A 26281-nucleotide genomic window follows, 5' to 3' on the forward strand; every position below is an offset into this window, starting at 1 on the left:
ACACAGTTTTATTTTGAAGAACATTTTGCATTTGTTTTAATACAAAATGATGTAGGTCAAGAAATAATTTACAAACCTTTAAGTTCTTATCCTGGCATTTGAAATAAGAATGATTTCAGAGGAAGTCTGCAAGTTATTCATAGGAAACTGTCGTTATGTACAAAATGTTTATTGACATGTTTTAAACATCACATTTGTAAAAATGTGAACTGGATTGCTATCTAGCATATGAAGTACAGGTAAAACCTGATAACTTGTTAGAACAAGTCATTGTTATCCAGTGCTAACAAAATAGACAGTAGCTTTTCAGTGGGTTTTTTTTTTATTTTCCTCCAAGGTTGTATTAGCCTCAAAGTAATTTCGGGGTTCTACTGCATTCTGAACAATATCTAAGCCCTCTCTTGATTGCATAAAAATAAATCTTTGAAATAGTACACATAGAACAACAGAAAAGTAGAGGCAATAAAATAGTATAGTTCTTATATCAAGGTTTTTGGTTCTGTGAAGAATCATTTTATCATATTTCCTGTCTGTCCAAGCAGAGTAAGTAGTACTGAAATAAAACATTTTCACATTTTCATTTACCTGTGAATTATTTTCTGCCCAAGATGTTTCCTGTCAAAGTAGGGTATGGAGGTAATATACTTTGTCACAACTAATTGTCTCATGACCAGTAATAACCCTGGCATGAACTTGCCAATTTTGTAATGATTTTAATATTTATTTTTAGCATGGGATTAATACAAAAATAAAATTAGAGCTTATTTTTCAATCAAAAAAGTTAAAATAACTTTATATCTTTTACCTTTCCAAGTATAAGACTAAATAGTCAACTGTGCATCCCTTATGCAGAGAGATTCGTTCGACTCAATTATTTTAAAAAAAAATCTGTTCTGTTGCCAAGTTCAAACTTGACACTTTATCCCAAAAAGAGATTTACACTGAGAGGTGGCTCTATTTAAATATTTATGCTATAGATCTATATATTCCAAGTAAAAATACTTCTATCTAGAATTCTGTGGAGAGTTACAATAGTTAGGGTCCATAAATATTGCTGCAGTTCAATTACGGTACAATAATTACAAAATATAGAACATCTCTTTACAAATACAAATCATTGTATATTACAATTCATTTACAATAATTTCTACTATATAATTTTTAGCAAACTATCTTATCTAATTCTACTATAACCTGGTTGCAAATGCATTAGTAAGAATGCAATTATTCCAGTATATTTTGCCCTTAACGTGATAGTCATAAAACAGACTATCTGAATGATATTTTCCTATGTAAACTGGTGTTACATATGACAGATTATTCTTTATATAACTTCTTTTTCCAACGATCTCTAACAGGTAGAGCATGACAAACTGTATTTTAGAAGAGCATTAAGAAAAGAAATCAGGAGGCAAGTTTGAGAACAATGTTAGAATGGATATGCAACAGGTAGCAGATATGCTAATTGAGTACTGAGGTAATGACATTATTGGTTGTCATCACTCATTTCACGTTGCTATTTCCCACGCAATTTTGTGCTGGACTTATACAGACATTTTCACTGACAAAATCCTGCTCTACTATGAAGGACAGCAGCACAAGGCTGAAAGACAGGCAAGATATAACACCTCAGAATCCTGCTCTAGCCCTCAAAAAATGATTGTCACAATCTGCTTGGTTTCAAAATAACCTTATTCCTACAGAGGAACTGAAGATTCTGTGGGAGGAGACTTGACGTACTGCAGCTCTGATCACATTTCGGCAACCTGGAGATAATCAATTTATTAGTTATGGCTTCCTTGAGGTGTGACATCACTTGTACAAAACTTGATTGGTTATTCACTCCAGCTAGTGCCTAGCATCTTTAAACTATGAGGCACTTTTTCTGTTACTAAAATAATTTTCCTTGTTAAATACTATAAGCTCGTAATGCATATCATTTCATCAGCTAAATCTTCTTCATATCGTTCCGTTTCTGGTTCTTCATCACTGTAGCCAGGACCAAAATCTTGAAGTTCATAATCTTGTCTGCTTAAAATGGGAAACATATCCCCATTGGTCCCATTGCTAATGTTTCCATTGAGAAGATTACTTGCTGCACTTTCCATCTCATCAATAGTCATGTCACATGCATCAGCAATCTCATGTTTTGTAGCTGAAACAAATTTAGGGTCCTTTGCATACCTTCCTAGGCCTTCAGATATAAGTACCTGGCAGATGGAGGGGAGAGAATGAGATACACAGTGGAATTACAGAACAGACAGGTCACAGCAACATTTCTCATTCATGGAGAATACTGGAAACCCCATGTGGAATCACTATAGCAACCCACAGCAAACTGCACGTGTAAAGAACAATCAAATCGCTCCAAAGCACACTATCAGTTATGTGATAATAGAACTGATAATGCAATACATCTGACTTTTCTCTTTAGAAATTTGAGACTAATCTTTGATAAACATCAATCATCAGGCTGATACACTAAAGACAACAGTTAATACATCGCAGATCGTGCAATTAAAACCAATTGCCTGAATCGTACAAGTCTAGGTATGTTCTCAGTACTTTAGAGTACATGGAAGAAAGATGCTGAAGTCACATTTGCAAATAAAATTTCATGAAGTATATTGTTTAGCTTGTAGAAATGGAAAGGAAGTGATAGATGGAAGCAAGAACAGGAACTATGATTCAGAAATGCTGCATACTCTATCTTCAAATCTTTTTCAATATAAAAGGGAATTCTTAACATTCTTTACTACACCTACAAATCAATGCTTGTAGTTGTTATTCACCTGTCTGTATTTAGTACACCGATTCATAGAGTTCTTGTTCTTTTATTCAGATTACTGCAAAACTGGTGATGTATTTCTATAGAAACAACAGAGAGAATGGGCATGTGCACCATGTCTTCCCTGTCAGCCATTGTGGAAGGACCCTTGTTCATAATTGATCCTCATCTAGAAAACTTAAATTTCAAATCTCTTTGAAATCTCTCCAGTTCTCTGATACACTCATGTTAAGATCTGGATTCAGTAGAAATCCTTTACTACTTGACAACTACAAATAAGTTCCCCTGTCTTTGCCTAAAAGCAGTTTTGGGCTTGGAAACTGAAAATACTACATTTTCGGAGAGATAATGCGGACTGAATGATATGCTTTTTAAAGTTCACACAAAAACTGAACAGACAGACACTCTGGGCTACTTCAGAGGTTTCTGTAATACTTACCGCTTCTACCAAACTGTCTGCGCTCCTCTGTTTGTCACTATGTTTATGCCTAAAGTCATTAGGTACAGTTAAATTGGCTGGTGTAAATGTTCGGTAGGAAATATCAGTGTCGTCTGTGTACCAAGAGCTCCTATGCAAGGAAGGCAGGCTGCCATTCATATGCTCTGTAGATTCAGCCCTATCGACCTGGATTAGAGGTGTGTAATACGGAGTACGGTCCCTGTTGGGAGGGGTTGCAGGTGGGGTAGCCCAGGAACGCGTTGATCGACTTGGTGAATGTTTATGAGCTTTGCTGGAATCCAGACCTGCAACAGCCATGACCTGGTAATGGGAAGAATTTTAGAAGTTAGTGATTTCAAATGCTCGGTCATACTCATTTCTTGTTTCAGCAGCTAGTTCAAACCAATTGTTCAGGCAGCAGCTATGCAAAATTAACGTTTTCTGATGTTCAATAGTCATGTAAAGGAGGAACAGGACTGAAATTGGTAAAATGACAGGATAAAATGGTATTTTTTCTATTATTACTCAGATCACAAAATCTTGCTATTAGCATTAATAAAGAAAAATAAATGCTTATACAATACATTAAACAAAGAAAGCGAAGTGTAGAAACATTCCTTCTGTCCTGCAGGGACAGGATAGGAAGCTGTCAGCATTTTCCAAGCATTCTGGATGGTGTCTGTAGGCAATGGAAATTGCTGTCCTCTCAGGGCCATGTTAGAGCTGGGCATTCAGCCGCAGAAGATGTGTATGTTGTACTTGCAAATTCTCACAAAGGGAGCTGAGTAACTGCACAGACAAAGATGACTAGACAGTTGCAGTATTATGCAGTCCTGGTCAAAATTCCTTAGGGCATCTCAAGTCTTTGTTGACACTTAAAGAGTCATAGGGGCAAACTACTCATTTTCAATGTTTTGCAGAAGGTCAATGTTTGAGAAGCCCTATGTCTAGCAACTACAAGCCTACACATGGCCTAGAAGTCGTGCGCAGGCAAACTACATAATACGCTAGTACTGTTTCAAACAACAATGGAAGTCGGAAGTACAATATAGAAGCTGAAGAGACATAATTCATTATTAGTTAAATAAGATTTTGTGTTTACCTGCTGTTGCATTAAGTGAAGTGGTAAAGCAGTGCGATGGTGGAAATTAGGAGAGAGTGGTATGTCATCTTGACTACCTTGTCGGCGGAGGCATTCGAAGTTAAAGGAGGATCGTCTATTTGCTACGGGGAAATCATAATTCATTAGGAAAATAAAATACTTTTCCTCAAAGTCTATGTGCAATATGAAAACCATATCCAAGTCAAAGCTGACTCATGTTGTCAATCCATGATGTTTATTCTGTTACTTATGACAATGATAAGCCATGGTCTCTGCTGCTATATATGCTGTTGTTATTCACGTAAATGCTAGTAAGGAAAAAGTAGAAATCGAAACTGGATCCAGAGATGTTTAGCTGAAGTGGAAATGTTTCAGCTGCTCTTGGTGAAAGCCTGCGGAACAATGAGGAGCAGCACATGGGCATCATTCCTCTGTGTTGGCTTCAGTGTGAAGAAAGCCTGGACGCTGAACAGCAGCTGGAATCCAGAGACATGCTCACAGCTGTGAGCGTCATGGTGGAAAACTGGAAAAAGCCTGACTGTACAAAGCAACAATAGAAAATTGTGCTCTTTTGAAACTTAGTGAAACTATTCTTGGTATCTTTTTCCTCAACACCAAGAATTTTGTGAACAGAATTGAAGAGTTAAGTGCCAGAGACTTAGGACTGATTCCTCATAGTTACCACCAGACACTTAAGGCTGAATACTAACAAGCAAGGTTTCTTAAAGAGACATTGGACCAAAGCAGACACCTCCAGGAGGTGACTCAGTCCACTATTGTGAACTTCGTGACTCTCTCCATTGTCTCTATGGTAAATCGAAATACAGGACCGTAGACCTTAGCTCCTGATCCTAACAAGTGCTAAATGTCCCAATACCAAAATGAATAAAAAACAAACCAAAAAGTCCCCTCATCCAAAACAAGACACTTCTTTGCACGTGCTTCTCCCCAGGAAAGAGTCTGAAAGAACATCTTAATCATTTCTCACTATACTTCTGGAAGTTGCTCGAATACTGTGGTGATGAGTTTGGTATAAAAACCTCTAGAAAGCTTGATGCAGAGCTCAGTTTAGTAACTGCAGTACTCAGCCAAGGCGCTGTACGTTACATTAGCTTGGACTGAATCCAGATGCTAGCAGAAACTGTTTAGTGCAATGCTGCAGATTTTTTCTATTTTCTTTTTTCTTTCTTTACATGAGGACATCAAGGCTCCCTCCCCAGGCCAAACAGCCCATAGCTGCAAATAATAGGTTCAAGCTTCTTTTAAAATCTGCTGAGATACTGAGCCTCTAACATTTCCCAACGGTGTTCCTGGACATTAAATATGTTGCTATGACAGGAGGCCTGCTGTGCTCTTGTGACATTACACAGGTGTAAGTCAAAGGACTTCCTACATTACCCTTACGCAACTTAGATCAGAACTCGGTCTTCTTATCCTAGGATATCAAATACCCTCTTATCTGGAGCATTTATCTAGTCTCTTGTACATGAGAAAAAGTGCAAGCTTCCTCTACAGCATTGTCTGCTTAACACTACCATCAAAACTTTATCAGAAAAGTTAAATGAATCCCAAAGGCTGTAAAGGAAGCCTTCAACCTTCCCCTCGCAACACTTCCATGGGAAGACCCCAGAGGATTTCATAAGAAGGTTGCTCTCCTGCAGTGTATGGAATGGATATACAAAGCACCCAAATATTTCTTTGGCTTAAAATTCCTCTGCTATCAGAAAAGCTTGTAGAAAGATGTACAGGAGTCTCCTTTGACAGTCTCCCCTTTGTCTGACATCTTGTCCTTCTGCCTCTGGAAGAAACCTAGCAGCTTCCTGCACATTTCACTGTCATTCAAGTTATTTACCCTCTATAAGGCAAGACTCATAGTCTTTCTGCTTTTTCCATCTGTGCCCCTTAAGGTCAGAAAGCCAAACGGCAGAGAGTGTTACTAGTCTTGTAAGGAGCTGAGTGCCACAAGTGAGGATCTGGCACTGACAGTATCGCTGAAGAATATTTCCTATATAATATAATAATATATTTTGCTGCTGCCCTTGACTACAGTTTTCTGTAGTTTTAAACATGTCTGTACCTCAGACACTGTATAATGATCCCACTACACTTGTCTCTGAAGCACTTATTTTTCTTCAGGATGTCTGAGACAGGAAAGGACTGAAACCCATTTTCCTACCCACAGGGTCCTTTCAGTCATACTTCCACAGACAAACGGACTGTGACACTGGCTGCTAACATCATCACAATGAAAGACAACTCTGATTTTGCTAGAAAGCAGACAGGACGTGGAGCCTATTCAAGAACTGATCCTGTATTGTGTTATCTGGATGGCACTGGTCAGATGGCATCATCCACGGACACATGTAACAGACCTGGCTGTGCTGACCATGCTATGCGTAAGAGCACTCTTAGGGATATTGTGGGGTTGCATGGAGCTGACTGTTGTTTCTGGTGCACCAACAAGAAACAGCCTTAGAAAGAGGTTTATTTTGCACTTCACAGCCCCAAGTGCTTCCTCTCTGTGAAGTGTCAGAGAATCTAAGAGTTTTGAGTCTGTGACTACTCTCACCAGAGGACTAGCACTGCTCATCTCTGCATGTGTTGGAACATACAAAAGCAAAATTACAAGATAAAAAGCATGAGAGCTTTTAGAAATGCAGACAAAGCAATATTGCGATTGAGGTAAGAAGAAACCAAGGGAAAGATCTAAAGAGGAGAAAAATGAACATTAAAGAAACAGATTAAAAAAATCAGTTGACAACAGTAATTCAATATATAAATTGAAACATTTTCTCCCTCAGAAGAAATACAGAATATTAAGCATTGTTCCTGCAATTGCAGAATAATGTGAATCTGAAATAAGATGCTTAGCTCAGGATAACACTTTTATTTTTCACAGGGAATTGAGAAACTAACATTAACAAGCTAAAGGCACTTCAAAAGTAAGGAAAAAAACCCAGAACCAAAGCACCATTAAGTTCACTATTGGTTCTCTTTTCCCTAAAAATTATCCTACTTCAGTCTCTAGTGTTTACTAAAACAGTACGAGGTAAAGATGCAAGTGGAAGCGATTACAACGTCATTAAGCAGCATGGCCGTAAAGAGCCAGGGGAAGTGCCAGCAGGGGAGTCACTAGAGACAACAGCACTGACTCAGGCAACGTCGCCCATCTGTAGGTGTGAATAAAGGGCACACGGATTGAAACCCTTTGATCAAAGTTTCAAAGCAAACTACTGCTGCATTCTACCTTGCTCTTTCTTCACTTCTCAAATCAAGTTAAAGCTGGCAATCAAACTGGTTATTTTTATATTATTGGATTAGTGAGGCAAGAGATATTAGCAAGACTGACTTGTAAGCTAGGGTCCATAGCGTCTCTGACCAGTCTCTCAGGATGGATAGATATTTCTGCCATACGCAATAACCCACTAGCAACAGCAATCAAGAAATGTCATGTTTGAAATCCAAGTTAAAAAGAAGGCTTTTTAAACTGGAACATGTCTGAATGCATTTAAATATTTCTAGATTTGCAAACAAATTGTTCTTAATGTACTTACGTGTTGGTGTTGGAGGTAGCAGCCGTCTCCTAGGAGATCTTTTTGTATCATAACAGATCTGTGAATCATCTTCCTCAAAAAACCCATGTGGGTGATGGTAACCTTTTGGTCTCTCAAAATCTGAGTCATGGCAGTGATATCTACAGTGGTAATCATACATATGCCTGTGTTTTAAATACAATAAAGAAAATGTTCTTTCAGTGAGTTTCTGTAAATTGATCTATTAGATTTCTTCCACAAGATTTTCAAATCTACTCTTTCTCCACCAAGATAATCAAACATTGCATTATATGATTACATGACTCAATTTTAAAATCCAGTTTCTGTATGCAAACTGATTTTGAGATAGCGAGCATACACTTTTGTACTAGTATAGTTACATAGTAAGTTCTCAGGTGAAATTTTTATCAAATTATATTTTCAATGAAGTTATTCTTGCCAGTACAGGCTAAAATGTAGAACCTCAGTTGTACATTGCTTAAAAAACCCAATAAAACCCAACACAAAACCCGCTCTGTTCTGCTCCTGCCATGTTCTCTTGTGAACCCTGGGTAACATCTGGGAGCACAGAAACTGGGATTGCATTTAAGCCTTTTACATTGTGGATACGTCTCTTGTTGAAAATCAGATCTTGGAAGAGTATTATTTGACTGTAATTATCATATAAAAAAATTAGTGACTTGAGAATTCTGTAAAATTTAGCTTTCCTGCAAATCTCGGCTTTTATGCAAACCAACAAGATGCAGATCAGGGTGCCAATCTTGCCAGAATTCAGATGGCAAAGACAGACAGTAGAGAAGGAGGAGGAAGAGAATTAAGCGTGTCTGGCACTTGTGCATATGCACGTATGGATCTAAGATAAAACAGCAATAAATTCCTCTACTTCTGGGCTGGAATTCAAAATAAAAAATTACTGACAGAAGTGGAAGATATTTTTGAGAAGTTATTGAATTTATTGAGCAGAAGGGAAACATAGCTGTTGGAAGGAAGATGTACACAATCTACTCAAGATCTTGTAAATGCATATATCTTTCTACGTCACAACGAGAAGGTAAGTATTATGGAACTAAAAAAATCATGAGCTATTTGGGGAAAAGCTGCATTTCTTTTTTTGTTTTTGTTTTTTTTTGTTTGTTTGGGGTTTTTTGGGTTTTTTTGTTTGTTTGTTTTGGTTTGGTTTTGTTTTTGTTTTTTTTTAAAATAGGAAGCCTTTCAGTATTACCAAATACAGGTTCTGTTCCATGACAGTTTGATATTCAGAAAACACCGGAACAATCTCACATTTTAAAGACTAAATCAGGAATATCAGGACTTCCTCCCAAAGCCGCAACGAAACATTGCCTGAACAACTAGAAACCTATTATTTATGTATGGTCTCAGTGCACAGTGAGGACCTGTCCTGTTGCTGAATCCATCACTGCCTGAAGCCAATGCCACAGCACTCAAATCAAACTACTTTGGTAACGCTCAAAGCCGAACTAACTTGGGAGCTACTGTTTTAAAGTTAGAAAAACCCACCCCAGTCCATTTCTGAAGAAACTGTGTGAAATAAAGTTGCAGAGAAAAGCTTAAGTTTACCAAAATTAAATCAAGGCCTTTTCTTCTTAAATCTGAAATTAAGATATTGCATGCAAAGATCACAGGAGTTAGATACACACGATCGGCCAAGAGTTGTTAAAAAACTACTGGGCCTTGGAAAAACCCTACTGGACAGAAATACTATCATTAACTAGGATACTATTCCTACTTTTGGTCACAGAAAACAGAAACGAGTTAGCAAACTGAGAGAAACCAGGTTACAAAATGAGAACTCTGCAGTTACAAATTTGGACATTAGGCAGTAATACCGATTTGTAAGAAATGCTAGTTGTTGCCTAAATTCAATCGAGGGCATTTCCATAAAGCTTATAAATAAAACTTGAAAAACATCTATTCCAAACACACAAGGGCCAGGACAACTGTGACAGTGTTAAGTGTTTGTACTAAGGAGACAAAAACCGGTGCCGAGAGGAGGATTATTAACAAAGATGCATAATGAGAATTTTCAAAAGGAAGTCGTCCAATTCTTTACTGGTCCAGCTATTACTACCTTATGATCTCAGTCCATAGTTCACCAGTTTCACCTTTCTTTTTAAGTTAAATTAAAAGAAGAAAAACATTTCTAAAAGTTCCTCAATCTGAGCTTGATCCATTTTCCGTTGTATGTGAAATTTTATTTATAAATTAAATGCTTCTTTGGTTGTGCACTATCTAGTTTATATTCAAGTTCAAAGGAACTTTGTGCTTTCCTTTGAATTTGGTACACACACTATTCCTGTTCACCATTTGACTTGCCAGCAGTTGTGGAGTATTAACTTCATTAGAGAATTTTCAGTATGAGTGTGCTTAGTGAAGCCTTCACTGATATGTACCTAATTTACTGAAATATTTTTCCCCAGTTTAATGAATATCCTCACCTGCTTCCTGACAACATACTGTCATCTTCATAATATTCTTCTCCACTAAAATATTCCTGCTCTCCCAAATAATGATCATCATTGCAATAGTCTTGAACTTCACGTTCTTCACGGCAAATAGTAGGTCGACGCCCATCACCAGAGTCAGATCTGTAAGTAGCAAACAAATACTTATATTTTTAACATTTTAATTATATAAATTATATATAGTATATTTTATACAAATATTTTAATTATACAAATTCTTTTAATGTGCTTCAGGGGCTGGGGGGGGAACAAAAAACCCCCCAAAACCACAAAGACAAGCATCAGCAACTTTCTTGTCAGAATGTGATGTTACGGTAAATTGCACAGAACTGCAGTTCAGAACATGACTATTTTATCTGTTTCTTAAAATGACCTCCCTTTATTTCCTTATGGTACAAATAGGAAAATAATTAATATGGGGATGCTCAGTGAAGTCAAATACATTTAAGACACTTTTACAAAATATAAATGCAGAGTACTTTGAAGAAACAGCCTCTCTCAAGTGTCTGAAGTTTGCCTAATAACGAAAATGTTAAGCAGCGCTCACTGAAGTATTCCAAGAAAAATCTGAAAGGGATGTGCAAATGTAGACATTAAATCTAACACTGAATGTACATTTAGCAATGCACTTCAAACAACACAATATATCCTGCTTTTAAAAGTTGTCTTAGAAAATATTCAGACGTAAGACCAGGAAAGATTTTGGGTTCCCTATAAATGGAACTGTACGCATTAATATTTATCGAAGCTAAACCCAGTGTTTTTTTCCAGTCTTTGCAAGTCAATTTTAAACAAGAGCTACCATCAGGTGTGATCTTTTGTCTGTTGAAAATTGCACAAACCTGTCTGGACTTTTAAAAGTGCTTGAATAATTTTGAACTTTACCAGAAGCTTATCTTTTAGAACAGGCAGTGGGAAAAATGACTTAGAAATAGTCACTTAAGTTATTCAGCATATACATTGTCATACAGTTAATTTTGAAAATTGTACCGTAGGGGGAAAAAAAAAGAGAAAAAGAAAAAAGAGAAAAAAAAGAAAAAAAACTACTTAGTCCTCCCTCTTCAATGATGTCAAACAATATGAACTCACCTAATATATGTTTCATAATAGCGGGTTCTATCCAGGTAAGCCATGGAAATAAGGAGAAAGATATTTTAAAATCAGGTAGTTTTGAGAAATTCATTGGTGATTACAATGTCTGTGCTGTAACTAATGATTTCACTTTAAAGAAAACTACTACTTTCAAACCTTCTTACAGTTATATACATTTCCCATGCATCAGAGCTATATTTTAAATGTTTCATACATCAGTAGGCAACAGAAATGAAGCTAAATATACAAATTAGTTTCACGTAGCATAAGTTTTCTTATAATGTATTTATAATACATACATTTATTTAAAAGCAAATACATATTGCAAGTTTACCTCCTACTGCTTGGCCTTCTACGCTTCTCGTGATCAGTTCTGGAGTAAGAATGGTAACCGTTTTCAGATCTACGCTCGTGATGTCCAAAATTTGTGTGTTTTCCATGAACAGCTTTGGACACATTGGCATTATTGAGATTGGCATTGGTTGAGTTTGGAACTTGCTTTCCTAGCGAGTTGTGATTATGATGATTGTGGTATACAGAATTTCCTGCCTGAGAATATATATTTTTCTCAGTATCACTTGCAGATGGAATTGAAGGCCGCTGAACATGTAAGGGACGGTGTGTGGTGTTGATCTGTTGAAATGAATCTCGTCTGTCACTGCTAATATGGTTTATGTGGTTGCCAAAGAGGGCACCATTCCTCTGTTTTAGGGGAAGAGAAAGAAAAAATTACATCAGATACCTTAACAGAATACATTTTCGACAGTGATAACTTACTTTACTCTCCTACATGCATTCGAAAGTAGCAATTAAAATCTGTGATTTTTCTTTCTGATTTTATGATGCTTCAGATGGGATCTCCTGAAGTGATAGAGATGTGATTGTGACAATGACTATATTTGTATTTCAGAGTCAAATCAACATTATGCTGTGATCATTATTGTTTTTCCATACAACTAAATGTGACATCCAGCTTTCTCCATATCTTATTACGCAGGAGAAACCTAGATTCCCATACATTAACATGCACCAACTTCCTGAGAAAAGGAGGTGTCTGCTTAATTTTTGAGAACACTTTGGTGGAATTCTCTCCTATTCTCCCAGAGCATTGGTTTGCAACAGGCGTCACTCAGACAGGATGGAGTGCCATGCAACAGCTCGCAAGCATATCTCAAGTAGGTAACATTCAGCTTCAGTGCTTCCGTTCTTTCTTCTTGCAGAGGTACAAGACAGAGTAGTAACTCTTTATCAGCCCTGACGAGTGTAATGGATGGTGAAAAAGAGAATGAAGTGCTGAGTTATGAGGATGACATGCAGCTCTCTTTTACATCTGACCCAGATTATGTAGCCTCCCTGTCTAGCCAGGTGTGGGTCTTGGATGACAGCAGTCTGTCTTGAAGCTCAATCTAGGGAAGACAGGAGTAATGATGGTTGGCTGAGAAATGCACCTACTGGCGGCAGTTGCGGCACTGTCTCCAGCGCCACGTTCTCCTTGTTTGCAAAGGGCAATAGCAAGCTATGGGGTTTCAGACATAATTACTGCAGAAGCACGCTTTTGCATCTGCTGCTTCTGAAATACTTGGGGAAAATTAAGTTTTCTTGCTGGCTGACAAATGATTTGCAGATCGCTCCTGACTATAATACCAACTTTATGTGTTCACCACTAGACTGAATATCTACAGCATAAAAGAGGAAAACTAATCTTTTTTTCTGATTGGTTCTTACTGATATCCTTCACAGGAAATTGGAAATGGCATTTATATCTAGTTGACTTCTGTGTAAATGCAGGTTTTCATTTTAAAATATGCAGCTCTGTGCCTGTTGTGGTTTGGCTGCATAGCATTCCATTCTCTTCTTCATGTCTACCACTGCAGAAGTTAAGACACTTCCAGTTTAACCTTGCCACTATCAAAATTTGAGATGGCAAGGTTCATACCTTTTCTTAGGATTTGCTCAAGAAAAAAAATAAGAATTAATGAGAAAGAATTAGGGGCAGGAGAATCAACCTGCAGGAACTGCTTCCTAAATTTATGATGAGATGCAAGTGTTCTGGTAATACCATTTTTATAGATATATTAAAATATATTTATGAGATATTTATATTGTTCTGGTTTGAGGGGTACTTATTATTATTACATACTCAGGGATAAGCTCATTCTTTAATCTCATATTATATGATAAAACAATTCACATAGCTGTGTTCTGACATTACTTTATAAACATCTTCCTCCTCCTCTGGATTGTTTTCCTCTGGTTCATCATCTTGCAAGTCACAGGATATAGCTCGGCGTATTTCGGGGCCAATATCATGAAGTGTCCTTAGTCCTGCCTAAATCAATGACAATATCATAATACATTAGGAATGCAAATTCTTTTTTGTTCTTTAATTACAGGCGTGTAAATTTATTTTAAAGGACAGTTAACAAGTTTTTGTGTCCTGACATCCATAGAGGATGCATCCTACTATACGTCTCTTTATTGTTGTTAATAAAAGGCTTATATTCCTACAACCCTGCTGAGGCAATCATGTTTATTCTCACAGTATAGATCCTGATATTTATGGAATCCTATGGAAATAAAATTCATCTTATAATAAAGTATAAGCAATCAGCAAGAACGATTATAAAATGCATTTCAATGAGATGCATATTTCATGTTAAAAACATGTTTGCAGCCTGTGTCCACAGAGGAAACACAAGACCTTTGCTATAGCAACAGCAGTTTTAGCAGAGCTCAGATGGAAAAGAAAGCAGTGAAATAATTCCAGCCCATCTGCACTGCACTGTGATATGCAGATATTTGATTCAAAGCTTTAGTTTAGGACAGAAAACCATTTAGCTACAGTAGCATGGACCTCAGCGTGTATGGGTTCATATTGCTCTCAAGCCTGCTACCACAAGCAAGCTTTAGGAAAACAGATAATGCTGAAATGGCCAAGGACAGACCTGCACATTAGAGAGGAAACAAACATCAAACTCAGGGCCAAGAATTCAGTGTTTTTGTATAGGTCTGACTTACTTCAAAGAGGAGGTATGTTCCCTGTTTTAACTCTTCTGGCTGTCATGGTCCGAAGCAAAAAACGCAATCTTGTTCTTCCCAACTCTTTTTTTTTTAATCTCCTCAGGTTCAGAAGAAATCAAAGATTTGTTTGTTTAGCCCTTTACTAACACTACTAATAATCATGCACAGCACTTGGCTCACTTCTTGATGATAATCTAAAAGCCTGATTTATGATTTTTCTGCATTTTTTGATACAGATGAGGGCTGTTCCCAGCCCGTCAGAGCTGTACTTCTACTGCGCGACATTGCCTGTTACTCGCCCTGGGGTGGCATGAAGATGTGTGGAGACGTTTGCGTGTTTCACAGCTCCAAAAGGAGCTGGAGGACACCAAACGTGGCTCAGTCCCATTCATGCTGCTTATCACATGCCTTCCCTGGAGTACACCACAGCAGCACAGTCAGGTTTCAGCTCAAAATGGAAATAGTTGGATTGCTGGGGAGCAAAATGGTATTTATGCAGTGTGGGCAATCAGAATCTGGAAGGGGATGACCAAAAAGCTTTGTATCTAACAGTGTAGATTTACTACAGGCTCCTCTTCAGGTTTCATTCGTACCAGTATTTGACTTCCTGAAAATGGGGCTTGACTAATCATATTAGCGACATGTATTTGGCAATTATATTTTCTTCCTCAGGGATGAACTTCAAGAGTTACGCTATAATTGAACAAGGCTCTAAAAAATCATTTACTAGTGAGTTAATATACAATATACATTTCATGAATACATTAGGCTTTCTCCCACTTCTTCTGGTAATTGCATAGTCAAGACCTTAGCAAAGTTGCTAATGTCATCATTTTTTAAGGTGCTAAGGGAAGTAAAATTAACACTTTAAGGAACACATTTTGAAGCAAAGACCAAAGGCTTCTATTTATTTAGCAAAGGCAAAGTCACTGTTCATTTAGCAGAGGATTACTATTATATTTTGGTTATTCAATCATTAGCAAGAAGAGTCACTTGCATTTCACACTCACTACCTGCTTATTTAACAGCAAAGAAAACCAAAAAGAACAAAAACCCCAAACCTGACACTTTAACATAAAAATAAACTGAGGTTAGTATGAACTGAATACAAGGCAAGAACTGCTAAAATAAGAAGGTAAGCATGCAGAAAAGTAGCTGAGTAGACCTACGCTATAGCAGTGAACATAAGAGACATAGTAGTCAAGTCTCAATTCCCCCGTGTTACGCATCTTCATAGAGCCCATCTTCTCACGCTGAGGCGGAGTGCAGTGCTCTGCAACTACCCAAGAGCTCTGTGCTTTCAGTCAAACCCAGACCCCCTGCAAGCTAAGCCCTTCTGTGAGCACACCACTTCAGACAGCAGTATTACAAGTTTTAACCCTGACAAGAACTACTAGCTTATATTCCTGCCTGCCAAATTGTGACAAAGTCCCACAAATACATGCCTAAAAGCTGAGAAAAGCCATGTGTTTGGCAGCAACATATTCAATAGTAATTTAATTTTTATTACATTTCCAACTGCCTTCTGGTTTACTTCTTTGTGAATTATTCCTCCTTTACTCAAGAGAAAGCAAGCAGCTTTTATCATCTCACCTTCCTTCAGTAATTCTCATTTTCAGGTAACAGATCTCTTGCAATGACATAGTCAACAGCAAAGGACCAAAATCTGGATCACCATATGTAAAAGTATATGTTAATTAAACTAGACTGATCAGCTTTATTCACTCACAGCCAGTAGGGAAGCCACAGGTTCTACAAGCAACATCTGCCTGCAGAATTAAAATATTCCTCAGTTTATTTGCTCTAACAGAACTACCTACAACAATTTTGTGAAACCTATCATTAAAATGACTACTCTCATGTACTGCCTCATTTTACCTGCTGCAATCTAAAAGTATTCTAAGTATTCTAAGAAGAATTTTTATGACAGGAGAGCGCTGCATAGTGAGACTCACCAGCTCTTACTGATAAGACAATCCGTCACTAGATCAGTCGGCTATGACAGAAGTGGGGCTGATGTAAAAATGCAGGAATCAGTACTTAACTGTCAGCAGGAAAATCCTTCCGCTGAACCACATCTAATGTCTTTTGTGAAGGTCACAGAGGTAGCATGGACTGATAAAATGTTTGACTTTACCTTCAAGCATTTCAGAACCAAATCAAAGATCTCTTAAATAAAAGAACACACACACAAATCAAAACAACCTTCCCCACATCTCTCCATCAGTTCACAGGGAAGAAGGGTCCTTCTGATACACATTTCCCTATATAATGCTGCCCATTTTAGTCTACCCAGCAAGAACTCTAGAGACACTATAATGCACAAGAGGGCAATGGGAGTGTACGTTGTCCTCCGCTTGTGAAGTTCTAAAAATTGCTACATTTAAATTTGAGATTTCTTCTCTTAGAAAAAAAACCTGAGTAGATGGGACTTTTCAAAAAGAGAGTCTGGAGAATGATTTATCTACAATTGCCAGAGGCGTGCTTGTTTCTTTTTCACTATGACTGCTTAAGTTCTTACAAGGCAATTAGTCCCCTAAGTAGAACTTTATAAGACCTTTTGTTGTTATTACATAGAATGATTCAAGACTAGCCGCATTCCTGAAGGATCATCCTATAAAGACTTCAAAAAAAAAAAGTCAAGTTTGAGTCTTATACAGAAATTACTTCCTCACAGTCTTTGAGCATGGCTTATCAGAGCTGCAGAGGAAAGAAACTCACAGCTAAACTGTCTTTACTTTCCCCAAACAGAATGAGTAGACACTGAAGACCAATATAAGAACTTTGATAACATTTCTCTGATAACTAGAGACGGTCATACCCTCTCTAGTCTCCCTTATATCCTTATTTTTTATAGCAGATTCTTAATTCCTGAAGATTTTCTCACATCCAGAGAAGTCTCACCTTTCCTTAAAGGAAGCTTCGAGGTTATTTTATGCCATTTCAGCAGTAAAAAACACCTTTAAATTTTTTTCCCTAAATAAATGGAAATGTGAATAATAAATACTGATTGATTTCCTATTTTTTGAGGACCAAAATACAATTCGCATCACTTCAAGAAGCGAGGGGCCAGTTCTGCCATCATATATACGTGTAATATCCATCTCAGCTCACCAGACTGAGAACCTGCCTGGTTCACAAGGCTGCTGAATCAGCCAGGTGGAACACATTTCTAAGAAAATCTGTTTAATAATCCCAGTATATTGCAGAACACAAAATTGTTCAGTTCTGTTCATCTCTAACTTTCCAACACAGAGTATTATTATTTGCCATGCACAAACGTCTTTGCCTAATGGACCTGTAACTGGAAGAAATACATATTTTTTCTCACAGGGGTGAGAAATATTTATGTGCATTTACCTATACCTTTTAGCAAATTTTGTTTTCATCAAAGACACTGGAAGATGAAAGGGTCTAACAGAACAGATAAAACACGCAAGAGACACGATTAGGCACCAGTTCTATAGGGATAACATTGATTAAAACTGCATCATTGAATTATTCGTGCTGTTCTGCAAGAGGACATCTGTTGTTTCTACTCAGGTTTTTCTATTCTCTTGTTCCTTCTTTGAAGTAGAGGAAGAAAAAAAGAGTAATGCTACTGTTTGATTTCCTCCAATTCTATTCTAGAGATTTCACTAGAAGTTTGCAAAAGAAGTTGTTTCTTATTCAGACACTTTCTCTCCAAATTTTAATTTTTGATGTGTTCCTTGCTTAATTTTTCCCTTATAGGCATGAGAAAGATGAGATGTATCAGTCCAATGGTTAGTGAGCAAACCAGTGACACACAGGGCGCTAGGCAACATAATTACATAATAAACCCAAGCACATCTTTAAATAGGCTTTCCTGTAAATGCACAAGATGACTTCAAATTAACATGGCCATTCTGTGCAGCTGTGCTTTGAGGCACAATAGCACCTGCAATGTTTTCAAGATGGCATGAGGAACTAATACACCAGTGCTGTGTCCTAAATAGCATCTCAAGAGACAATTAATGATGCCCCTGTCTGACACAGCATTGAGATAACACACATGTGCTTTCAAATGCTGAAATAATAGAGCTGTAGGAGTCCCTCAGTGAGAAAAAATGTCATATGATTAATAACTGTATTTCTGAATTGGTTGTTTAGAGAGAGATAAGCTTAAAGATGCCTGAAAAGCACCTCATGCCAAAACACCAAAACATTTAGAAGTTAAACATTAAAACACTAAACAGTTAAACATTTTAAAAAGACTACTTTTAACAAATGCCAAATAGATTTTAAATCAATTTTCCACATCTATAGTATGCATAAAACAGTAACACCCTTCTAGATATATGTCTTATATTAAGAAATTTGTGTACAATGCAAGATGCTAGAGTCATGACTTTCAGAAAAACATTTAAATGCTTATAAATACTGGAACACAAAAAGATAATCTTCCCTATACCTAAACTCAGCCCACATCCATTCTGAGGTATGGTGCAACCTACACAGATATGCCGTTTAAGCTTAGTTTAAGAAGGGCAAGCACAATACCCTTATTTAAATAATAAGAATCACTATCACCTACAGTACTTCGAGTCATGTAAAATATACAACACTCCCTCTTTTGAGGCACCTTATAGTGATACCAGAAAATGGAAGAGACAGTTGTAAGCTTTGCTCCATGGATTTTAGAAGAATGATGGATATTTAAGTATATTGGTATATAAACTCACTAGATCTGAAACAAAGCATAAACGTGAATTCTAAATACTTGTCTTCAGAACTTCAGAATATTGAAAGCCTATGACTCTGAAAATGTTCATATAAACCATTACATTTGTAGATAACAAACATGTTTTTGCTACCTGCTTATTTAACAAAAAACCCCAAAGCTGACACTAACATAAAAATAAACTGAGGTTAGTATGAACTGAATACAAGGCAAGAACTGCTAAAATAAGAAGGTAAGCATGCAGAAAAGTAGCTGAGTAGACCTACGCTATAGCAGTGAACATAAGAGACATAGTAGTCAAGTCTCAATTCCCCCGTGTTACGCATCTTCATAGAGCCCATCTTCTCACGCTGAGGCGGAGTGCAGTGCTCTGCAACTACCCAAGAGCTCTGTGCTTTCAGTCAAACCCAGACCCCCTGCAAGCTAAGCCCTTCTGTGAGCACAACATGAACACAGAAGTGCAATTACATTGAACTTGAGCAACGTATTAACCCCTCAGCTGATGCCTACTAGTGGGGATTTTTTCTTTTACTGTTTACTGCAGGGTTGATATTACTTATACAATTTGCAGAGAGAAAAAAACATAATTAGTTTAATCTGAAACGTGTTCCCAAAATCAAGTTCAGCTCAATCAATCAGAGCTTTTGTGTACTTGTGATGTGAAACAACACATCCTTTAACTTTTACTGGCATGTATTAACAAAGAGGGCTACATGTAAATAAATATGAAATATAGATGCAAACATTACATAGTTTACAGTAAGTATTTTCCCTGGGAAAGAAAAGTATGGAATTCATTGACTAAGTACTAGATGAAAGTAATTAACCTAGTTCATGCTTCACTTAACATTTATTTTACTAGCAATGTGACTACTGTTTGGCTCAATGCAAATTTCCATCACTACAAAAAGACATCTCCTAAACTACTGCTACAAATATAATTTTGTTCTGATTTTACCCAGAAAATACATTTGTTCTCACTGCTTAGGTATCAGTCAATAGCATAAGAAAGGCACTGACAGCCCTAAGGACTTTTTTTCCTCATGTCCTAGGAGCACGTGTCACACCACATAGATGGTAGTAGATGGCTAACGTGCACTGGTCACCTGTCCTCTCAGAACCACTTGTTTTGTTTCCCTTCCTAAGGAGTGAAATCCCCCGGGTCTGCAGAAGACAGACTGTTGTAATTCCAAGGAATATTATTTCATTTCTGAAGATGCTTTTGGTTACAATACGCAAGATCGGACAAACTGCTGTTGGTTATAATTTGAAGCGTCCTTTTCCGAGTGAGGAGGAGTTTGAAACTTCACGGCAAAAAGACTTTACTGAATAGCCCAAGCAGACAATCTCCTGAGACCCCCTTCTCTTTCTAGAGTGCGTCCTCTTTGATTACATGTACCCAAACAGCAGCCTGTGTCAGGCTAACAGCAAACGCTGCATCCTTGAGGAAAAACTGAGCTATACGGAATAAAAATCACCCTGATTGCAGTTCTTGTGGAGTGAGAAGGGGAATTTCTGCCTGCTGCATGCTCTGGCATTCACAAAGCAAATCTGGTTTTGCAGGGAGCTCTGTTCTAATCTCCTGTCTCAGCCCAAACTTTTATTGTTTCCTCTCCCCCGCAAACATTTCTCAAATCCAATATATCAGAATAAGCTGTTTTCTTTATTCCAGCTGGGTCAAGGTTCTGGCCTCAAAACGGTGAGGCGGCTGCTTGTGACATTCTCGTGACACAGTACGCACGTTCTGGCATCATGCAACCAAATAAAATTCAGGCAAAGGATGAGATTTTCACAGGTTCGTGTGTTAAAATTCCTAGAGTCATAACAACAAAAAACCCCTATTCTGCACTTATTCTGGTGCTAATTCAGAAGCCGCTGATTCTACAGCTTCTACGCTGTGCCCTGAGGGGCAGACACAGCCACTCCTCACACTACAGTGACTGGAGGAGTCTTTTAGAAAGATACCCAGGTCTGGTTTAAACCTGTATCCTCATATAATTAATTATTCTAACAAACATGGCATTTTGACTTTGAATTTGACTTGTAGCTTCCACTATTGAACTATACTATCCCTGTATACGCTGGACTGAAACCCCGTAAGCCTGGGCTTTTTCCCCACCATAGGTTTCAGGTTTCTTTGAAATGGTATTTCCACTTTTCTTTGGTAAATCGAGTTGAGTTACTACTGATTGGCTAGAAAGACAAAAGTAGAAGAGAGGAAAATGGGGAGAAAGAACAAACCTTCCCATCTACCAGCCTGGCTCATCTTATTACCACAGGAGCATTGTTTCAATCAGCAAAAAACTAATTGCCATGCCTCCAATCCCATAAGCCTTTGTAGATTCCTAGCAGAGATTCATGGTCAGTTTTTAGCTGTTCTGAATTGAAAAAATATTTGTCAAAGACAGAGGAAGGGCTAATTCTTTCTAGTTTCATCTTGCTCTCCATTTGTTATTGAACAGGAAGCACGATCTGATAATCAACAAGAGAGCATACTCACATTTGGAAACTCAGTGTTTGTTTCGATATTGTTATGTGTACAACTTCGAAAACCTAAGTGGAAAACCATAATGCTGTGCCTTAAAACTAACTTTGAGGCCCTTATGCTCACATGCTTCTGAAATGAAGACGTCTGCAAAGTCCTTCCTAAAAATCCAGTGTCTTTGACTTCCCTCTCAACTGTTGCCAGTTTTTTTTCTTTTTATCTCTTCCATTCCCCATGATTTTCTCCTCTCTCATGACAGGCAAATACAGTTCATACTGTCCTGGCAAGCCATGTGCTCACACAGCAGCAGCAAGAATCGTGATGAATCTCTCTGCCTGTTGTGTCTCATGCTTACGGTTGGAACGGAGTTTGTGTCAGAGCTGCCAGCAGAGACGTTCTCAGGAAATAGGAATGAAACAAATTACCTGCTTAAGACAGCAAAGATTGTTCTGCAAGATCAAAGTACGATCCAGCAGGATTTTTAACAAAGAAAACAGTCTCTGAATCAGGTTAACACATTCCTCCACCTTTAGAAAGGAATTTTCACAACATATTCCTAAATTTTGGCATCAGAATAAAAAGCTATCAGAAACATTAAATATCTTCATAGTTTGCAGGAATCTACTCAGCATTAACCAAAATTCAGAAAGTCCCAATCCAGTAAGAATGGTGCAGTGTATGATGTCTGGAATTATTTGAGGACAGCCTTCCATTTGCCTGTTTCAAAGTTGATAATACAAAGGGTATCACTGGACAGAAACATTCAGAATATACTCTTTAGATGACATATACTCTATGGACTGCTTGCCGCAGGCCTCTTGAGAGACAGATGGCAAAATCTATTGTCCTGGTTTCCATTTGACAGCTTGTTTTAAGAGACAGACAGACGTATATGACATTAACATAGTATGCTAATATTACTTCCTAGAAAAGAAATTCATTAACATGAAGTTCAAAACTTGCAAATATTAAAATAAATACTGATAGGAAGGTATTTCACCAGTAATCAAAAGTGGAAAAGAAAAAGAACAATGAGAATTAAGAAGAAAAAGGATACTATATAAAACCTTCTTTATTATAAGTTAATGCACATTAGGAAGTTCTTGGAGAACTGGCTCATAGCACTGTAGGAACACAAGAAATTAAACAGTGAAAGGAAATCAAAGAATGGAAATGATAGCTCAGCATTTCATTTATCTGATTTCACATCAGCAACTTCAGACTGTGATGTATCAACTAGACTTGCTAAGAAATTTTATAACTGTTGCTGCTGTTTGAGTAATCCACAGAGAATAATTTTTTGCACTTACCTGGTTATAGACAGAATAGCAGGATTACGTTTTACTTTTCTGGCGAATAAGGGCCAAAGTGTCCCAGCTAAATAAAATCCTTGCAGCACTGCACAATCATCAAAATTCATCTACCTGCTATTCCAAGTAAGCTCACAAAATGGTTAGTTAAAAATGTAAAAACAAAATCACCTGCAGAGCAATCGTGGTATTCTTCGCAGGATATTTCCCCACCAGTCCTTGTTCTTTGCGTTTCTTGAATTTCCTAAAGTAGTCCTGTATCAGGAAGGTGGCATAGAACTTCCCCACGGTTACCTCATCATCTAAATGAACAGACCAGACAGATCTCTCCCAAGTCAGCACATTTATCAATAGCCTGTACACTCATATCTGATTTGGGGGGAAAAATGTGATGGGTGCAATAGGTACTATGCTTTCAGCTTACAACAACGGAACCTGAACTAGCTTAAAAGCAATGTTTTAGCAAGCAGTTTAGGCTCAGTCGGTTAAGTGAACTCATCCTTAATAGAGAAGAAAATACAATACTTTACCAAGTCTCATGTACTTCCAAGTAAGTTTCTGTAAGTTTCTAACAAAGCCATAAACATGTTTGTGTATGCGTAGAAGCTGAAAGACTGGCTTTAGTTACTTGGAATAAATGAATTAAAATAAAAGCTACTATGACTTACACACACTGATGTTTGTAAGAGTGACTCTATTAAAAAAAAAAGGTCCTGCTTACAACATCTTTTTTTTTTTTTTTAACTGCTGAATCTAATTGCATAAGGACTTTGACATCTTTACAGCCTGCTTTGCTTTGCACATTTTTATTGGTGTCATGCCCTCACTGTAATACCCAAGCATCTTCCAGTTTGAATTTTATTTGTGTCCCAGATGCTCATGTTGGGCGGTATCTTCTGCTACCTCACTGTCACCTGATGGATTCTAGACTCTGAGGAAATCCCGTAGAGGTTACAATTTCAGATATTTTCTATAAGGCTCTTGTTTAAGTGAAGATGCAGTCCTTAGCCACCTTCTAGATAGATGACGTTAATAGTAAATATGAAACAACACGGTGCTTTCCCACATTATTGTATTGTCAGCTCTGCAATGCTGACAGAAATGAAAATTACTTCCATCAGTTAATTTAGTACAATTCAAAAGATACGCAAACGGCAAGTACAGTAAAACTTTGCATTTCTACAGAGTCACTGTTGTGAACAAAATTCAAATTGCAAAGCGTTCAAAGTTCAAAGGCAGGTACCTTACAGGGCTATCGAAATCGCCTGGTTCATCGCATTTTAAGAATGTACGTGCCTGTTTTATGAGTCCCATTGAATCATTCAGCTGTGCAAATTTGATCTCTTGATAAGTAATGCTTGCCAGAAAACTAGGAATAGTTTTCTATTCAAAAACATTGCTTTTGTTTTCGAACGCTTTTTCCCCCCTAGAGCCATCTGGCATGAAGTTAGCTATTTCCCTTTCGGGTGTGTTGCCTAATCTCTCGATTCTTTTTGGCATCTTGAGACAGCTATTTGCAACAGGGTCGCTAGTTGGCCGCTGCCATGCATAAAGGAGGGCTGGTGGGTTTTGGGCACTGAAGTTCTCGCCACTGTCAGGGCCCACATCCCGATGGACAGCAGGTTCCCATCGTCCCAGTTGCTGTGCTGGGACAGACAGGTGCTTAACGCATCTCAGGATCTGTACAGCTGTGACTTGACTAAATGCGGAAAACCTTAACGTGTCCAGATACATTTTCACACACATTTGTTGGAAAGTATGGATTTTTTTTTTTAGTTTTATGTCATTTGTTTTCTCCATATTTTAACTCTCTAGTGGAGCTTTAGGACCGACTTGAGTTTGGTTTTTTGTTTTGTGAGGTTTTGGTTTTTTAACATACAAACATTCTGTTAAGCAAGCTTTTTCTCTAATCGACTGTCAAGCAAACACTCTAATCGATTGTCATCTACTGTAACGTCATACATCAACATTTGATTAAAACAGTGTCCTTGTGTCTTCGTTTTATCAATAATAATATGTCCCAATATATCTCACTAATGATAGTATTTTTAATAGTATTTTTACCTGTAATACGACAGCTTTTGCTAATTTCAATTTAATTAACTTTCTTCTTTCTGTGACTTGATTTCACATCAATAAAAAGGATGGGGAAATCCAATCCACGTACAATACTGTTTAAACTCATTTTTACCTCCGTGACAACATTTGTCTCAAAATGAATCCTCTATCATTCAAAATACGCTCAATATAATGCCTGAAATGGACTGTATGCGTGTGAAAAAGTACGACAGGCTTTACCTTCAGTAAAAGCATACCAGGGATGTATTATCCCAGCATTTTATTTGTCTTTAAATGTATCAAAGTAAAAATAATTATAATTGCTTTAAAATATCTTGGTTGGGAGACCAGTCTGTTGCAGGAAATACCCTAGCACGTTAAAAAGCCTGCTCTGCCAAGCACTGACATCTCTTCAAGGGCCCAAGGCCCCACAGTTCCCGCTAGGAAACAGCAGGAACTCTAACTCCACAGCTCACAAGAAAAGCTCACCAGTCTACAGATTCAGTCTCAGCAGCGAAAAGCTTTTTAGTTGACTCCCCAAATCTAATTTCTAAACTTTCAGCGAACATTTGCTTTGATGTTTATCCGTAATCTCCCTTGGCAGCTCCTCAGGAGGCTAATGGTGGTTTGTATCAGAGATCTCTCATAAAGCATCTAATCTAAACTTGCCTTCCCTAGTTTAGCCAAACCCGCTGATCTCCAACAGAGCCTTGGTCAAACTCCCCAGATAAGCCTTTCCCCATCCTTTATGCTATTTTGTTTCAAGTATTTGAATAGAACTTTGAAGGAAGTGATATAGCAAATGGCTCCTAGAAAGGACAAGCACACAGAAGTGACAGACTTGGTATAACATACACTACCAGGGGTTGCGCTTGGAGCACGTCTCCGGTCAGGCTATGACATTGCACGACTACTGACTGTACCTGAGATGACAATACCTGTGAAATCTCAGTATGCAGAAATGAAGGGCGCCTTATTGATCACTCTGGACATGCACCAACTTTTTATAAGCATATTAGACGAACTCATTACTAGTTTGCTGAACTGTGCATGCCAAAGTCGAACATGTACGAACAAGATGCACGCGTACTTCACAGGCACAGTCAGTTGTACTGCAGACACGGGCACACAAGAACTGAAGCCTGGCCAAGGGGAGCCATCCTTGACTTTGTTTTTTTGAGTAACACACATATAGCCAGATATGGACAGGTATAGGGAGGCAGCTAAGCATAACTAACCACAGAATA

The 26281-nt window shown here is 37.8% G+C and overlaps 1 protein-coding gene across 11 annotated transcripts in view; it reads right to left on the minus strand.

Annotated features, from left to right (window-relative positions):
• Positions 1 to 6: 6 nt before the first annotated feature.
• CACNA1D (calcium voltage-gated channel subunit alpha1 D) overlaps positions 7 to 26281 on the minus strand; it is a 199955-nt gene continuing 173680 nt past the window's right edge. For 7 of the 11 annotated variants that reach the window (XM_054837669.1, XM_054837671.1, XM_054837676.1 and 4 more), the window contains 9 exons: positions 23148 to 23278; positions 13671 to 13787; positions 11793 to 12160; positions 11456 to 11482; positions 10340 to 10489; positions 7884 to 8047; positions 4330 to 4451; positions 3228 to 3548; positions 1374 to 2210 (listed from right to left, as the gene is read on the minus strand). In XM_054837669.1, the coding sequence (XP_054693644.1) occupies positions 1917 to 2210; positions 3228 to 3548; positions 4330 to 4451; positions 7884 to 8047; positions 10340 to 10489; positions 11456 to 11482; positions 11793 to 12160; positions 13671 to 13787; positions 23148 to 23278 (1694 nt within the window). In that variant the 3' untranslated portion in view covers positions 1374 to 1916. Of the gene's footprint in view, positions 2211 to 3227; positions 3549 to 4329; positions 4452 to 7883; positions 8048 to 10339; positions 10490 to 11455; positions 11483 to 11792; positions 12161 to 13670; positions 13788 to 23147; positions 23279 to 26281 lie in introns of those variants that run through there. The other 4 variants (XM_054837668.1, XM_054837670.1, XM_054837672.1 and 1 more) reach the window with 4 other exon arrangements.

The sequence above is a fragment of the Grus americana genome, chromosome 11 (assembly GCF_028858705.1).
Source record: "Grus americana isolate bGruAme1 chromosome 11, bGruAme1.mat, whole genome shotgun sequence".
NCBI classification, from domain to species: Eukaryota; Metazoa; Chordata; class Aves; order Gruiformes; family Gruidae; genus Grus; species Grus americana.